Source organism: Phacochoerus africanus, chromosome 9 (assembly GCF_016906955.1).
Source record: "Phacochoerus africanus isolate WHEZ1 chromosome 9, ROS_Pafr_v1, whole genome shotgun sequence".
NCBI lineage: Eukaryota > Metazoa > Chordata > Mammalia > Artiodactyla > Suidae > Phacochoerus > Phacochoerus africanus.
Window position 1 is genome coordinate 106,836,327 of NC_062552.1, and position 18,813 is coordinate 106,855,139.

Genomic DNA, 18,813 nt, shown 5'->3' on the forward strand with positions numbered 1-18,813 from the left:
ATCTATGTCATCTGATAATGAGAACAAGGCGCACACCTCGGTCCAGACAGTCTTCATGGTGACCTACGTTTTCCAAAACCCAAACCAAGTGCCAACTGTGAGGTTTTCTCAGGCTAGTGGGTTATTGAAAAAAATAAAAAATAAAAAAAAGTCTGTTCAATTGCTTTTGGTGTTTAAGACCTCCAAGGGCTGGCAAGGGCTGAACTGTAAAGACCATGCAGTTCATCCAGCTTCATTATAAAGTGAGCAGTTTGCCCAAGGACATCCACCTGCCATGAGGATGAGAGCCCAGCCCTGAACTCTTTCCCCTCTTATTGTGACACCCTTCCTTTCTTCCTTTGCATTTCAGGGCCATGTAGCTTGGTTAGGGGTGATCACTAATCTCTTTTATGAAGGGATTGGGCAATTCAAACGGGTCAGCAGGAGGACCTGTTGGGATACAAGACCAACTACAGGCCATGGAGGTTGTGTGTGGGCCTTTCCCTTATGCATCTGTCCCATTTGTCATCGTGACTCTCTTGCACTGGAATACTGACTTGTAGTTAACCCCTTTCATTAGCAGCGGTAAGTCTAATGGGATGTTAACGTAGTTTTTCCATAGTAAGGTTGGGGTTTTCATCCCAGTTCATAAGTCTTTCTTCTGTTTCACTGCTTTAAGGTACTAAATGTCTAGTTCCTAACCTTACTGTGCCTGATGAAACCCAAATAGATTCCTTCTTTGGTTTCGTGAACTCGAGTACAAAAAGCATTCGTTTAGTTATGCAGTTTTAAATACTTTTAAGTCTTAAATGAGTGATGAAATATAAATATTAATGAACAAATTTAAGGCTTCTTCAATTACTTTTTTCCTTGCCTTTGAAAGAATAAAGGCTGCTGTTCATAGCTGGTGTGAACACTTCCAGGTAGAGCATTTCTTTCATAAAGTCAAAACGGGGACTGTAGGAAATAGTGTGTTCTCACCTCTCTGTCCCAGCAATAAATGTCCATGCATATTGTGTAAGATGCAGTCAAAGAACACCGTCCAAGTAGTATGCAAATACATCTGTGTAGGTTGAAAAAATTCAAGTAAGTTCTTTTCTAGTACATAAGGGAAACCGGACCAGCTAGATGATCCCCTTTCTCCCCTCTTCCCTTGCACAATCAGGACTGGTTTCTATTTGTTTCAAAAATTTTTGATTTAGAACAAAAAAATAATTTTTTTCAAATTTTGCTAAGGGGAAAAAAATATAGGCAAGGTATGGGTGAAGCATGGGGAAACCCAGATGCACAAAGTCTGAAACTCACACCTGTGCTTTCACAGCTTGAAATAAATCCGTTTCCAAGAATGGAGGTTTCTGTTGTTCACATTTAAATCTTGAATCATGTAAAAGCTCAATGACAACATTATTTTCAAAGTTAGAATCCTTATTTAGGATACTTAAATCTCATATCTATCACTTAGAAGACTTAGAAGAAATTTTTTTCAATCCTGAGAGGCTAAATAAGAACGTTCTACTGGGAGGCAGAGAGAAGGCAAAAAGAAACTGGATTAAGCAAAACCAGAAAATATTTATATGAATGTTCTGAAGTCAGTTAACTGACTACATTCTACTCAACTTATATGAGAAAAAAAGCACGTGGCGCTTGTATAAGTGGCATTTAATCACAGTCTAGCATGAACACTAGCTCATGTTTAAAAGAAATGAATCCACACTGTAAATATGTGGCCAGTAGGAAAAACAGAGTTTTGCTCAAAATGTAACAATCAATTACAAGGTTGATACAGAATTTTCAGGATCCTGTAGGGCTGTTCAATCAGATGGCTTTCTAAATAGTGGTAGAAATGGAATAGGAAGAAATATAGAAGACTTGTTAACACAGAAGTACCTCCTTTTGCACTGGTAGCTTCTAAAGCTCATTTTATTTTTTACTTGACTCTTCAAGTATTTGGAAAATGTCCAAAAAGTAAAAAAAAAAACCAAAAAACAAAAAAACAAAACTTCCCTCTCTTGTTTTTTTTTTCATAGTTTCTACTACAGAAATTATTTCTATTTTTTTACTTTCATATTCATGTATATGTTGTGACACAGTATAAGCAAATGGCAAGGCTAATGTAACCAATCAAAATTAGTGCCATAAAGGTAAAGGCGGGGGGAGGTTGTTTCTCATTAAGTTGCTTCCAGTGAAGACCAAGGACTCATTGTAATGACTTGTCAGAAGGGGCTAACTGGTAAATAGGAATTATGCACAACTCCAGGTGAAATGATCAAACTGATGTGGCGTCTCCAATGTCCAACCTCCTCACCACTGCTATCTTAGTCAAAGTCAGTCAAGGTCATCTTTGGTGGCTGTCTGGGCTCGCAGAAGTAAAAGTTGAGATCCAATTTCTCACTTGCCGTAACTTGCATCATCCAGACTTCTTCAAGGATCTGATGCTTCTAAGCTGAACATTTTAACACAATTTCTTTTGAGTCAGCTGCTAGGAAGTTAGGGCCAGATTTTAGCCAGGTTCTATCGTGCATTTTGTGTTCCAAGTTCACTCATGATTTAATACTGTTTTCTCCTTTACTTAGATGTTATTCATCCTACATGAATTTCATTGTGTTTTACTGTATGTAGCTCTGTTAAGCCCTCTTAAAAACTTCCTGCAAAAAGGCAATGCATAAACAAACTTTAGCTACATTTTACTATAATCAGTGTTAAAGTGAATTGTGTTCTTTATATCACAGGCTGATTCAGATCAAAGACCTCAGAGATTTAAAAATGGAAACATTTCTTAAGCAAATTTATATATTCTCCCTTACAGAAATATGAATTTCAACAGTTAAACATAAGGTGGATTCAGACTGCCCCTAACGCATGTTTTCCAGAAGCTTCTGAAATTCCAAAAAAGTTCATTTAAGAATTTAATGATTCTGATCTTTTAAAAAGCCTACCTGGAGAGGCGCCTGGCCATGGTACATTATAGCATACAGGATAACCAGAGGTGGAATCTTTATTTCACAAGTTTCAGGATATGGTACAAAATGAATCTGTACAGCTCTCTATTAACAGGATTTGTTTACACAATTATAATACACTTCACCAGCCTTTATACTGCATTTAATTAAATACAAAATAAATTTACAAAAAGTCTACCATGGTGTTGTTCCTTCCAATGCCAGTCTATGGTCTTTTTAAATGTCTCCTAAATATTGATAGTGGTTACACCTTGATCAAATCAACATTATGATTTTTCTTCGATCAAAGAGAATAGTGTCATCTTGTCATTCCAAGTTGGAAAACCGGTGCATGTGAGAAGACTCCCTGCACATAACCGAGACATCCTGCTCATGAACTTGTCAGATTTTTACTTGTGCTAAGAGTCCCTTTAAAAATACAAATCATTTTTGCTTGGAATATTTTCGATGTTCTTGAAATACCAAATGGAAGGATAAATTTTAGCTTCTTTTCGAGGACTACTGCACATTTAAAAATTAGGTAGTGTCTCCGACAATATGGTATTCAGAAATTTTGTATTTTCATTTATATTTGAGAGCAATGACTGATGAAAAATATTTTCATGAAAACAGAAGTTTCTTTTGCTTTATTTCTTGCACAGCTGTAGTCATAATATTGTATAGCATATAATTAAATTCACTTTCAAAGCAAACACTAGCTCTTACTGGGGCAAATGTACCCCACATTGCTCTTCTTGGTTGGTAAAGGGGCTGTTTATTATCTGAAGCATTGCATTTTTGTTTTGAAAGGTGCATGTGAAATGTTAGTCCAAACCTCTGAAAAAGAAGTTTTTTGCAGATGTAGCTAGACAATATAATACACATGCTACACACATGAAGAGCTGCGGTCTTCGTTTATAGGCTTGCATGCATACTTCCAAAACACTGGTTTGAAGAACAAACATGAACAGCAAAGAAAGGAGGGAAAAAGAAAAAAAGCTTATACAAAATACTTAAGGTTCCTGAATGCAACAGCAGCTCCTTAATTAAATAAAGCATCAGATCATGGGTAGAAGTTTCTAAAACTTCCCAATGGTGCAGAGATAAATGATTTAGCAGTAAAAACTCTCACAAATTAACTTTATATGCAGAAGGGTAACACATCCTCAAGAGTATTAAGATTAGTGATTCACAAGTTAACCTCATTTAGGAGCTAAATAATGAATTTTGAAAAATAGGAAACTTTTGACTTTTCTGTGCCACTGTATAGTAACCAAAAAGAAGATGAGCCTTACCCAGAAAACAAAAACAAAAATTTCAAAAAGAAGAAGGAAAAACAAAACAAAATCAAACCCAAATACCTATGCTACCTTTGTAACAAAAAACAGAAACAAAACAGATCGTCAAGATTCTGGGGCAGCTGACTAACCAACAAAGTGAACACACAAGAGAACAGGAGCTAAGGAGAGTACTACTGTCACCACCTTGGAAGGCACGAAGACAGACTCTGAAAGGAATCGGGAGACAAGGGCGACCGTGGAGAAGAGAAGCCGCACTTTATCTGCTAACTCTAAATTCTAACGTTAAAACTCCTGAATCCTGGAGTTAGTTCAATGTCACTGACATTAACTAGCTTTAGTTACTGTCATTTTATTCAAATGGATGCCATTTGATTAGGTAAGTATTGAGCATTATTTTAGGAGAAACAACAAACCCAGTTCCTATTTGCTTAGATATCATGTCCCTTGCACAGCATGAAAAAGGGAGCAAAGTATTTTGAGCCAGTCTTCAAATGAAGCTATAGGAACTAAGTTATTTTAAATTTACCAAATTTCCAGTAGCAAATGACCCAGGGTAAAACAGGAGGTGGACAAAAGCCAAGAAAAAGATATTTAGAAGATTTATAAGAAGGACACGGTGACTGGTACACTAACGGAAGTTTGTTATTGCCTGGAGAACAAGACTGCACTTCCCCATCTGTCTTTGGGGTGTGCACACTGTTTTAAGAAATGTTGTTTTCAAAGTACTAACAGAGGGAAATAGTGATAGAGATAAAGATACTGCTAAAGGAGGAATTAAGTGGATGGTAGAAAAATATGGAAGTTTTGGTCTTCAAACTTTTAAATAAATTAAAACAGTTCCTTTGAAATGAATCGTGGCTGCTATGGTGGATCATACTTAGTTTGAAGTGTGGGGAGAAGATGTAGGGGTGAAGACACCAACATACTGGACCAACAGCACTCAAATCTCTAATGTCAGAGATCAAACAAGTCTTACTATTTACAAGAGCTGCCCAAATCGACATTACACCTCTGAGGGTAAAATTTCCTACCTTTCAGATCAGCAGTTATATACATGGTTCTCGCCGTGACTACCTCTTTCAATTTAGAAGCAATTATCTGGGAGAAAAGTTTGCTCACCAGGTTTTGCATAATATTCTAAACATCCAAAAAAGCACACAACCTCACATTTAGAGTCTTCATGTTCATTACGGACTAATTAAATCTAGTTCTAAATATAATCCCCACTTTAAAAACCAGTCTTACAACTCCTTACACATGTAACAAACTCCTCAAGTTTTCTGGCAGATGAGGGGTTATGGAAAAAGAGTATAAAGATTAATATAAACAGACTGAGGTCAAGAGGCACAGCACGCCTGCTCAGACACCAACAGGGTCCCGGACCAGAAACAGAGGTGAACACCACCATCCGACAATAAAAACAAATACAAATCTGGTTGAAGTTTTCACTTTTTTCATTTGTCTGATTGTGACGGTCTCAGTTTTCTTTGCTGTTGCCATGGCTGTTGTTTTCCATACTATTTAATCAGATAATGCTGCAATGTGATAGCCCTGATTTTCCTAATGTTAACAGTGGGAGGGTGGTGAATATGATACCTAAGCAAGTGGTTGATTTTTTACTGGAACATCAAACTGCGGAGATAAAAATCTACCTGAACAGTACAAACAGGCTTTGGCTTTCCTCAACCACTGATTTTAATGCATCTTGTATTTTAGAATTGTAACGGTGGTTACTGTCAGCCATAGCCTGGCAACAACATTTCATATTTAAAGAATTCACGAGGGTGGTCTGTTCTTTTCCAGTAAGAAATGCACAGTAAAATAAATCCTGGGAACAGATGCTTCAACTTTTGGGGAAGTGTCTATGATCCTGATACCCCACCCAGAGTGCTTCAATATTGTTCTCTAACTTCTCCCATTTAGTCCATCCTCTGGCTTCTGGTAAAGGCTCCGTATATTCACCACAAACACGCAAATTACATTGAGTAGGTGGGGCAAGTTCACGTGTTAGCTCAAGAAGTCAATTCACAATGTTTTCTATATATTCCATTCCAAAGAAATGAAGTTCACATACAACTCTTTAACAAGGCCTTTCAGTCTTTGAAGGAGAGAAGTATGGTATAAAGTATGACAATTACCAATAAGAAACTTCCCAACCTTACCTTTTAAAGTTAAGAAATATGCTGAATATGTGTACTTGCATGTGGACAGTTAAAAGTTCCTTGGTTATCGAAGTTCTGAAACACTTGAAGACTTTTTTTTTTAACTTAAAAGGCAAGTTCTATTTTTAGACTTTCAAATGTGTTAAGGTTAAACTTGTAACTAACTGGGTTTTCCTTTTTACACTGATCAGTTTTTAGTGTCGATGCATAAGACCTTAAAGATGGCGGACAGAAGAACTTATGCACCTTGAGAGAATGACCAAAAGGACCCAAAAAAGATAGCTGGATACAGCAGACATTACTTTGAGTGTCTCACATATGTTTCCAGGAAAAAAATGGGGGAGGGGGCACTGAGAGTTGTTATCCCATAGGGCACTGAAACAGACATTCAACTCAGTTTAGGTAAGAGTTACTTATCCCTGAAAATAAAGGCATCAGATTCTAAGCAGCTTTAAGAATTCAACGCTTCCATGTGCCTCTTCCAGGAGGTGACCACTGATCCAAAGTCCTAAATCAAATGCAAGTGTTCTTAGTAAACCATTTCCTTGTTTGTCACTGATCAAGGCTGGACACAGTGGGTTACTGCGGAGCCTGCTGCTCTGGTGGCCCCTCTTGCTGTGGTGGTGCTGGCCGTGGCCCTGGAGGTCTTGGTACAGGCATGTCTTGGTGCTGCCTCTGCCTGTAAGCTATAACTGTTCCCAACAGCAATGCGATGATGGTCATGAGGTAAAGGTCCCACTCAGGTCCCAAAAGCTGGTCCATATCAAGATGAGTGAACATATCTCGAATCTTAATGAAAATAATATAAAAATCATTATGATCACTAAAATGTAACAGAAGGAGCTAGGAAAGGTACATCACAAATTAGAGAGAAATATAGAACTTATGACAACAATTGGTCTTAGTAACATTTTTCAATGTGTTTTAAAAAAAGAGATTTTACTAAAAAATTGAACTACCATATGACCCAGCAATTCCACTCCTGGGTATATATATATATTTGAAAAAACAAAAACACTAATTTGAAAAGATACATGCACCCCAATGTTCATAGCGGCATTATTCATAATTGCCAAATATAGAAGCAACCTAAGTGTCCATCAAAAGACAAATGGATAGGAGTTCCCATTGTGCCTCAGTGGGTTATGAACCCAACTAGTATCCATGAGGATGTGAGTTTGATCCCTGGCCTCACTCAGTGGGTTAAGGATCCAGCATTGCCACAAGCTGCAGTGTAAGTTGCAGATGCGGCTTGGATCTGGCATTGCCGTGGCTATGGTATAGGCTGGCAGATGAAGCTCCACTTTGACTCCTGGTCTGGGAATTTCCATATGCTGCAGATGCAGTTCTAAAAAGAAAAACAAAAACGGGATGAATGGATGAAGATATGGTAAAAACACATGCACACGCATGTGCACACACATGCGCGCGTGCGCACGCACACACACGCACACACACAGGAATACTACTCAGCCATAAAAAAGAGTGGAATTTTGCCATCTGTGGCAACATGCAATAAGTCCATGGATGGACTTGGAGGGCATTTTGCTAAGTGAAATAAGTCAGAGAGGGAAAGACAAATACTGAATGATATCACATATATGCAGAAACTAAAAAATACAACAAACTAGGAATATAATAAAAAAGAACCTGACTCAAATATAGAGAACAAACCAGTGGTTATCAGTGGGGAGAGGGAAGGTGGGAGGGGAATGGTAGGGGATTAAGAGGTACAAACTATTGGTATAAAATAAGCTACAAGGATATATATGGTACATCACAAATCACAGGGAATATAGCAAACATTTTGAAACTAAAACTGGAATGTAACCTCCAAAAATTGTATTGTACATCAACCATACTTCAAAAAAATAAATAAATAAATAAATAAAGGAGTTCCCAGGTGGCTCAGTGGGTTAAGGATCCAGTGTAACAAAGGATCCAATCTAATAAAATTAAGAACAACAACAAAAAAGGTTTTAAAGCCTTCAACCAAAACTCAAAATATTATATCTGAGGACCTGAGCCATTAGTTCTTAACGGTTGACTATATAAAGTGTCTTAAAAAGCTGCTTTCCATCAGTAAACTAATGCACTAATTTCCAACCATTTTTCATAGGAATATCTGAAACAAACACTGGGGACAATGGAGGACTGAGGGGAGAAAAAAAATCAGTATGTTGCCATACTTATATCCTATTTTTAGTGATGATATACTGGCTAAAAAGCTCTATTCTAATGACAGCAAGGATATTTTACTTCTCTCAAGTAACTGAAGATGGCAGGAATTCAAATGTTTAATAGCTGAGCAAATAATGCTTTTTAACAGCTGAAACTGAACTTAAATGTTCTTCATCTATGATATTTCAGCTTTTTAATGTCACTTAAATTATTCCTGGCATTTTCTGTTACCCATAAAGAAAGTAAATATGGGTATAATCTTTTACGTTTAAATAAAAGTTCATTTAAGTTGTCCCCATAATACATATTTGTAGGTATAGGCTCTAAAATTTTTCTGGAAGAAAATTACAAGAAACTATTAACTGTATTCCCTGGGGTAGGGGATTTTGTTTTTCTGTAGTGTTTGACTTTCTTACCGTCAATACTTATTAAGCTTCTTTTTTCAGTTGGAATATCTAGGTGGTAGGATTATGAGGCATTTTTAGTATTTTTTTGGGGGTACTTCTGTATTTAAAAAAAAAAAAACTTAAGAAGGCATAGTATAAGACCAAATACTAGGCTGTGATAAATAGTTTATTAGTAATAAAAATTGTGAGACAAGGGCCTGAAATAGTTCTGAGAGCGAAAGAGCAGGCGGCCACAATGTTAGCTTTTTAATTAAAGCAACAAAGATCCTTTCAGTTAGAGTGTACAGCATACCTGCCTCACGCTACTGAACAATTACAAATTTGACAAATTTATGATCAATCAGGAGGACACAGGTCAACATCTGCAGCCCTCTGGAGCCCTATGCACAGTTCTAGGGCTGCAAAAGGGAAAGGTTGTTGAATTTCTCTGTATAGATGCTGAAGCAGCATGGACTACATTCCCATCTGTGTAACAAAGAGGGAAATCCTGTTTTGGAATCTAATGCTGAAATGTTGCATCAACTTGTTTTGAAAGATGTTAACAGAAGATTGAAACATCATCCTTTTCTGGTCTGGAGTGAATTAAGTTAAACAGCCCTTCTTTGTGCATACATTTGAGGACTTTCAGAGTGAAATGCTACACTGTGACTCCATTATGAGGAACAACAGGTACTGTAAACAAAATAGAAAACTGGAGAACCCAAGAGCACCCACATACTATATTGTAACTAAAAAGTTGGCAGTTTTAAAGAGAATGGGCAGTCCACTCATCTCCTGGCAAGGTTCTACCATTAGCCTTTAAATAATTCAAGGTATTTTTAGAGAACATAGTTCTGGTGGTGTTTTCAACACATTTCACTATCAGAAGCCTCTGAAGTATAACAGTCTGGGAAGGTTCTCAGGTTCTACTTCTTCTTCCCTTGACTTAAATTCTCTTTTTCACGGGCTGGTCTGAGTCACTGCTAGGCAGTCATCTGATTCAATGAAAAATGCTTTAGCACTATGAACCATTGTCAAATACTACCTGGGGATAGTCAGTGCTCTGTGGCCATACTCAGCCCTCACTGATGAGGTCTGCCTGCACCTCCCCTGGAAGGGAGTTGGGGGTAGAGACCAGACACTTACCCGTCCAGTCCCTCCTCCCCTCTCCCCCAGCTTTGCTAAAACAAACCTGTGGACTGAGAAAATTACATCATTTGTATTTTATTGAAAAGAATCATGGACTACTTACATTTGTTTCCCGTATGTACTGCAAGAAATAGACAACGCCCAATTTGCAGAGGGCTAGGAAGACTGGTACCTGTGCATCTGGGCTGGCTTCGGCTGCCATGTCATAAAAACGTTTTGCAAGGTGAATGTCCTATAATATAGGTAACAAACCAGAATTCAATTCTTTTTAAAATAAGTACAAATAATCACTACTTATATATTAGGGAAGTTTATTTTATCTTTCAAGTTTCATTTTAAAATTTTGCTTACCTAAAGAAAAAACTCAAGCTTTAATTATAAAATTTCTTTAATTATGTAACTACTTATAATTTTGAAAAATTTAATGGAAAGAATGTAAAAGTTAACTCATGTTCCCCCAACCTAACGTCTTATTTGCTGTGCAGATATGCTGGCCACAGCTATTTGTGTATCTATCAACCTAGAGACTTCTAGGAATGAAACCTAAGTCTCAAGTTAATTTTTTCCTACCTAAAACCAGTCAATGAAAGCAATCCTGGTTTCGTCTGGAGCAATGATCTTCCAATGGGGGTAGACATACTCAAGGTTTTCCAAGGGGTACTTGCATGGACAGCGTCTCACTACTGTCAAAGAATTCCAAATTCATAGGTAAGGATTCCATGAGACATGGGAAAGAAAGGCTGAACATTAAAACTGACTTTTTCCACATATTTAAATATAGCTTACTTTCAGCTATTTGCTATACTTGTTCCTAAGGTGTGTTATTAGTTAAAAAGAAGAGGACCTTCAAATAATAGTAACAGTATGATTAGTGTCTTCAATTTTTAAAAAATGTAACGAATTTTATTTGTACTGCCATTTTTTATTTGTGCATGATTCTTCAGGATCAACCTTTATGTGATCCATAGATTATGTGTGGATGGTTCAACAGGGTAAGTAAATCTTGTCTATCAATCATATCTATCAATCACATCCTGATTTATTCCGATTATAACCAATCCTCATCTTATTTAATACTTAACATTTTTCTACCTATACTGAATGCTGGATGATTAGTTTTTTAGAGACTGAATATCTCTTTCACTTAAAAAAGCAGAAAGCCAACAGGAAAAGTTGATCATAATGTCTTATGAAGACTAATGAAATTATTCTGATTTTTATACATGATTAATTGTCCTTTTTTTTTGGCCGCCCCGAGGCATATGGAGCTCCCGGGCCAGCGATCGGATCTGAGCCACAGCTGCGAACTAAGCCACAGTTGTAGCAACACCAGATCCCTAACCCACTGTACTGGGGCAGGGATCAAACCTGTGTCCCAGGGCTCCCAAGACCCGCCCACCCCCACCGCTATCCCATTGTGCCACAGCGGGAGCTCCAATTAATTGTTCTTAAAAGCTGAATCCCAGGGTTTCCTCCCTTGACCCTAATCAAAGAAATACTATGCCTCTCATCACAGTCTTTATTCACAAGGATTTGTATAAATGCTTTATACTGCAAATTAAATTATTATGAGAAAAGCACAGATTAAGTTTCTTATTTTATAGCCTGTTATAAAAAGACTGCTTGAGTTATATCACTTTAATTCTGTCTTTAGTAAATTATTACCAGTTATGTATAAAACCATAGCTTAAGTGTGACCTTTACATTAGGCATCAAATACATACTAATTTGATTTGAATTAAAAAATGAGGAGCTCCCCTGTGGCTCAGCAGATTAAGGATCTGGTATTGGCAATGTAGTGGCTTGGGTTGCTGCTGTGGCATGGTTTTTGGGAACTTCTGCATGCTATAGGCATGGCCAAAAAAAAAAAAATGAAATCAGAATTTCTGATAGAAACTAAGTCTGATTTGGCTGACTGGTCTGACAATGCAGGGAGGTTTCAACAACTACGTTACATGGCAAAGACTGTCCATGAACTGAATGCACTCAGCCTGCAGCTCCAGATCCTTGGTAAAACTATATTCAAGTATCTAATATTAGTATAAATGTAAAATATCAAAACACATATTGGAATTAGAAAATAGCAAAATGAAATGAACAACCCTCTTTTAGGCACATGAGGCCACAAAGTGTCTCTAAGTGACTGAATGATAGGGGGTATCCTCATTAGGTATTTGATAAACCTTGGTAAAGCCTCTCAGGTATTCCTCCTGGAAACTAAGAAAGTATCAGTCCAGTGAACAGGGAACACCTTCTTTTGCAAGTCTCTAGTTTCCAATTCTTTGCTTTCAACAGAATTGAAGGGGGGTGGTGGCTACCCAAGTTACCAGGTCACAGATCATTAGAAATAATTTTAATTAGAGATAAGTCTGATTTTTGGCATATGTTTGGGACTAAATGTTTGTGTCTCCCTAAGAGTCCCATGTTGAAGCCCTACCCCCTAATGTGATGGTGTCTAGGAAGAGAGGTCTTTGAGAGGTTCTTAGGACTGGATGAAGTCATAAGGGCAGAGATCTCCTGAAGGGAATTAGTGTCCTCATCAGAGTCCCTAAAGAGTGCTGCTTCTCTCCTGCTCTTTCCTCACATGAGGACACATAGAGAAGAGGGCCTCCACCAGACACCGAATCTGCCAGTGCCTTGATCTCCAACTTCCCAACCTCCAGAACTATGAGAAATAAACATCTATGGTATTGCTACAGTAGCCCAAGCTAACCAAGACAGCATATAACTGTCTAAAGCAGTTTAAAGAATTAAGCGACCTTGCTACAGCAAAATTCTTCTCATTTCCCTCCTACACTGTTGGTGGGAATGTAAACTGGTATAGCCACTATGGAGAACAGTTTGGAGATACCTTAGAAATCTATACATAGAACTTCCATATGACCCCGCAATCCCACTCTTGGGCATCTATCCAGACAAAACTCTACTTAAAAGAGACACGTGCACCCGCATGTTCATTGCAGCACTCTTCACAATAGCCAGGACATGGAAACAACCCAAATGTCCATCGACAGATGACTGGATTCGGAAGAGGTGGTATATATACACAATGGAATACTACTCAGCCATAAAAAAGAATGACATAATGCCATTTGCAGCAACATGGATGGAGCTAGAGAATCTCATACTGAGTGAAATGAGCCAGAAAGACAAAGACAAAGACCATATGATATCACTCATAACTGGAATCTAATATCCAGCACAAATGAACATCTCCTCAGAAAAGAAAATCATGGACTTGGAGAAGAGACTTGTGGCTGCCTGATGGGAGGGGGAGGGAGTGGGAGGGATCGGGAGCTTGGGCTTATCAGACACAACTTACAATAGATTTACAAGGAGATCCTGCTGAATAGCATTGAGAACTTTGTCTAGATACTCATGTTGCAACAGAAGAAAGGCTGGGGGAAAAATGTAATTGTAATGTATACATGTAAGGATAACCTGACCCCCTTGCTGTACAGTGGGAAAAAAATAATAATAAATAATTAAAAAAAAATTCTTCTCGTTTCCATATACTTTTTTTATGTGAACATGATTCCAGTCATACGTTTTTAAAATGAAAGTAGAATTAAAGTTAAATCTATGAAATAATAGACTAATTTATTTTTAAGGGCCACATGTGCAGCGTATGGAAGTTCCCAGGCAAGGGGTCGAATTGGAGCTGCAGCTGCTGGCCTATACCACAGCCACAGCGATGTGGGATCTGAGCCATGTCTGCGACCTGTACCACGGCTCATGGCAATGATGGATTGTTAATCCACTGAGCGAGACCAGGGATCGAAACTGCATCCTCATGGATGCTTGTTGGGTTTGTTACTGCTCAGCCACAAGAGGAACTCCTAGACTAATTTTAAAAGATGCTCCATTCATCTCATTAAAAGATGCATTTTTAATAATTACCACAAAGAGTAAAATTTTATATCATAATGTTGATGAGATCAATACTGTATTAATAATTGGCCAATTATGACTAATAATATCTCAAGAACTTTTCTTAACAGTAAGAGCCTATAATCACAGGAAATAAATTCAAATTTGAATTTTATACTTTTTTGTTTCAGATAAGCACGGTAGAATGATCACAATTCTGTGTTAATAATGGACTAAAAATACAAATACAGGGAGAAAAGGAAAAGATACAATTTCCATTTCATGAATTTGCTATGTGTTTTTTAAAAGTTAATAATAATGAAGTTATCAAATTATTTTGGTATTTAATTTGGTCATTTTATTTACCAACTTGTGTTTAAATAGCCAGAATTTAGACCCCTTGAAACTTATGATGAAAAATTTTAAATGTCAAAATTATTTTAAGGGTACAAAGGCAAAGCCTTAAGACCATGGTTCTAAAGATTATTAGACTTTGTATATATATAAAACGGAATAACTCAGCCATAAAAAAGAATAAAATAATGCTAGTTGCAGCCATCATGGATGGAACTAGAGACTCTCATACTAAGTCAGAAAGAGAAAGACAAATACCATATGATATTACTTATATCTGATATACGACACAAATGAACCTTTCCACAGAAAAGAAACTCATGGACTTGGAGAACAGACTTGTGGTTGCCAAGGGGGAGGGGGAGGGAGTGGGATGGACTGGGAATCTGGGGTTAATAGAGGCAAACTTTTGCATTTGGAATGGTAAGCAGTGAGATCTTGCTGTATAGAACTGGGAACTATATCTAGTCACTAGTGATGGAACATGATGGAGGATAATGTGAGAAAAAGAATGTATATAGGTATGTGTGACTGGGTCACTTTGCTGTACAGTAGAAAACTGACAGAACACTGTAAACCAGCTATAATGGAAAAAATAAAAATCATTTAAAAAATAAAAAAATAAAGATAAAATAAAAATAAAGATAAATAAAGATAAAATAAAGATAAAAATAAAAAAATAAAGACTTCATGAGGGAGGTATAAGAGTAAGTTTATCAGTAGCAAATATTTTAATTCATTTCAAAATAATTTAGAAATGACAGAATTTGGCCACTTGGTGGACAGTTTCTTAAACAGGAGGTATCAGGAGAGGCAGCACTGCTTTTCCATTTTCATTCATCTGGCTTTGGCTTAATATTCTAAATGTAACAGTGCATGTGCTCCAGAATGAGAGGTGCAGGGCAGTCTTCTGAAACATTGCAAAACTGTCTCCTAACTTAGCACCTAAAATCTGAGACCATTCCAAAGCAAGCCTATCTCCTATTTAAAAAAAAAAAAAAAGTCGTTTCCCCCAACTTACAATTACATTATTCACAGATTTGTTTGGAAGTCACACTTACCTGTTTAATGCCCAGTCCTTTCTCATGCATGTATCCCAGGTTAAACATTGCTTGTGCACTGTGCTGTTGCTCAGATGCTAGACGATAATGAATAAATGCCGTCTCGTAATCTACATCAGTGCCGAATCCGTAGAAATGGTAGTCTCCAAGCTTAATTCTAGCCACAGTATAGCCTTCAACAAAAGTTAAATGCAAAACTGCCAATAAATAAAGTGTTTAAAACAGGCCAAACTCTTACTTCTCCTCCTAACATGCTTACATAAAATACAATTTTAATTCGTAATACACAAACCCTTACCACAAATTCTCCAGCCAAGCTATACATTTAGTAAAAGTGTAGCAGACATGTTGCTCTTCCTTTTCTAATATTCAGGAAGAGGCAAAATAAAAGTGAGTGGTAATCCTTATTTTGCTCATAATACACTATCGTGTCACCACATTTTAAAATAATTCAACTGGACCGTTGTTTAGGCTTGGAGAAAGGACAGGCAGACAATGTTGTCAGTATGGCTGAGAAAGAAATATTCAAATAAAAAAGAGTGGGTAAAGGTTAAAATCTTTTAGGTTTTACATCTGTATTCTATTACATACTCCATTCAATTCTCATTTTATACAACTTACCAGCCTCAAACTAACTGCCAAAGAGTAAACCACAGCATGATAAAAATGTCCAACACAAAGACCTTGCAGGGACTAGAACTTCCATTTTAAGAATGAATACCAATCATGAATGCAAACAAGTTTAAGTAATAGTTAGTGTCTCTGCTTAATTTTAAAGTGGTGAATGATATGATCTAATCTTTATGGGAGATTAAAAACAAACCAAAAAAATGAAAAAGAAAGAAAGGCCCCTCAGTAAAACTCTTATCCTAGAATTAACCAATCACTACCTTGTGAGGCGGCTCGGTTCCAGTGCAGCAAAGCTCTGGGGTATGTTTCATTCTCACCTACAATGGTTGCTTCTCCTACAAGGAAAGACAAAATTCAGGCATTGAAGGAAAGCTAGGCTTCATCTGCAAACTAGGGTAGATACATGGAGCATAATTTAAGTAAGAACTGGGATATAAGAAATATTAAATGAAAAAATGATTGAAATTAAACAGGAATTGAAATAAAATACTGAGTTCAAAAGAATCATTGCATTCAGGATACCACTACTTCCTGAGACATTTTATCCACAAAACTAACAGTGGGACTAATTACTGAATCACTAGGGACGTACATACCACTTTTGAAAAATGTATTTAGGAGTTCCCATTATGGCTTAGTGGGTTAAGAACATGACATAGTGTTTCACGAGGATGTGGGTTTGATCTCTGGCCTTGCTCAGTGGGTTAAGGATTCAACCTTGCAGCAAAGCTGTGGTGCAGACTGTATACATGGCTTGGTCTGATGTTGCTGTGGCTGTGGTGTAGGCTGGCAGCTGCAGCTGTGATTTGACTCCTAGCCCGGGAACTTCCATATGCCACAGGGGCAGCCATGAAGAAAAGAAAAAATAAGAAAGAAAAATGTAAAGCAGTTAATTTTATGATGAATGTTAAATCCACTTCAACTGTCAATTCTATGAAACCATCTTCTGGTGGCTTATAGATCTAAGAAAGAATAACTTAAGCACATGCTAAGTTCTAGTGGCAATGATAAAGAAGTGTCTTTGTGGCTTTTCTTATTAAACAGGTTAACCCAATGTGAACCCTTGTATTCTATACCCAGGGCAGGACTGAAATGAACCTTACTTTGATCAAGAATGAAGGCTGCATTGCTTTGTGCCACTTCATAGCCTTGCTCGGCCAACAGGAGGTACTGGACCACTGCGGCATTGTAGTCACCATCTTTATAGCTGTTATAGGCAGTCATGAGCCTTTCAGACCACCGGCCCCGTTCACATACATTCTTAAACAACTGTGAGAACAGGGGAAAAAAATCAATACAAAATAAGAAAGATATGTCAGAAAATCACCTTTGCACTTTTGGCTACAAGCTATTGTTAAACTTGCTCTTTGAATCTCTGGCAGTTTTATTAAATATATATAAAAGTCTGCAATATTTATCTGAAGCTTTCACTTAGTCTTTAGACTAGATGTATAAAAACAACAGCACGTAATTATATGCCATTTACTCTGGCCAGGCACTGTCCTAGTGATTTATGTATAATACTATCTTAATTCACATATTCCTCCCATGAGGGACCATTCTCTTAAGAGTAAAATCCTATTAAATCCCCCATTTTACAAGTGAAGAAACTGAAGCACAGAGTGGTTTAGAAACTTTGCTAAGCATTTAACACTGTCACTCTAAAGTGCCAGTTATGAGAAAGCTAAAGAGGAAAAGTTCCAACTAGGAGAAGACTCATTCATAAAAAGAATTAACAAAGAATACACAAAATATTCTTGAAGAATCATTCTTCTTACAACATTCATTTAACATACACTTTTTTTTTTTTTTTTTTTTATTGCACTTGCAGCATGTGGAAGTTCCCAGGCCAGGGACTGAATCCCCTCCACATCATGACCTGAGCCGCAGCAATGACAATGCTGGATCTTTAACCCACTGAGCCACAAGACAACGCCCAACATACACTTTTTGAAACTAACTAGGTCTCAGACACTGTCTTAGGTGCTAGAGAGACTGAAGACAACAATATCTGCCCTTATAAATGCTGATTCCAGAGTTCCTGTTGTGGCTCAGTGGTAACGAACCTGACTAGCATCCATGAGGATGTGGGTTTGATCCTTGGCTTCACTCAGGAGGTTAAGGATCCAGCGTTGCTGAGGTGTAGGTCACAGACGCAGCATGGATCTGGTGTTGCTGTGGCTGTGGTGTAGGCTGGCAGCAGCGGTTCTGATTCAACCCCTAGCCTGGGAAATTCCATATGCTGCAGGTGAAGTCCTAAAAAGACAGGAGAAAAAAAAAAAAAAAAAAAAGCTGATTCCCCAAGGAAAAGACAAATCGAATTAATAACTATGACACTAACACACAGCCCCTGAGTCTTCCTTAGTATATCAATACTGGTAGGCTGAGTCTGTTTCTACTCTAGAAGAAATCATGCAAAGAAAACCAGAATTAAAATGGTAGAATTTCCTCTGGGCAAAATGATTTCCTATGTATGAGCTGGTAGAAAAGCCCTTACCTCCACTGCAGTGTGACACGACCGCATCACACCTGTGCCACTGGCGTGCATCTGTGCCAGGTTATAGAAAGCCAAGATATGGCCACCCTGAGACGCTAAGTTAAAATACTTCAAGGCCTGTTTATAATCCCTCTTGACTCCAATGCCATCTGTAAGGAAAATCACATGAAAGGTCAGGAGTAGTCTTAAATAAGATTTAATAGAAGCATCAGAGAAGACTTCCACAGGAATAAAAAATAAATGAAATTCAGAATTCTTACTCCAGAAAGATGTGAATCTTATTAATATAGATTTTTACATTAAT

At 37.5% G+C, this 18,813-nt stretch overlaps 1 protein-coding gene across 1 annotated transcript in view; it reads right to left on the bottom strand.

The window, feature by feature from the left end:
* Positions 1-2,748: 2,748 nt before the first annotated feature.
* Positions 2,749-18,813, bottom strand: part of SEL1L (SEL1L adaptor subunit of ERAD E3 ubiquitin ligase) — a 64,681-nt gene continuing 48,616 nt past the window's right edge. The window contains exons 16-21 of the mRNA XM_047794869.1: positions 18,510-18,658; positions 17,116-17,281; positions 16,273-16,347; positions 15,383-15,555; positions 10,201-10,329; positions 2,749-7,170 (exon numbers count right to left, since the gene is read on the bottom strand). Of these exons, the coding sequence (XP_047650825.1) occupies positions 6,961-7,170; positions 10,201-10,329; positions 15,383-15,555; positions 16,273-16,347; positions 17,116-17,281; positions 18,510-18,658 (902 nt within the window). The 3' untranslated portion in view covers positions 2,749-6,960. The remainder of the gene's footprint in view (positions 7,171-10,200; positions 10,330-15,382; positions 15,556-16,272; positions 16,348-17,115; positions 17,282-18,509; positions 18,659-18,813) is intronic.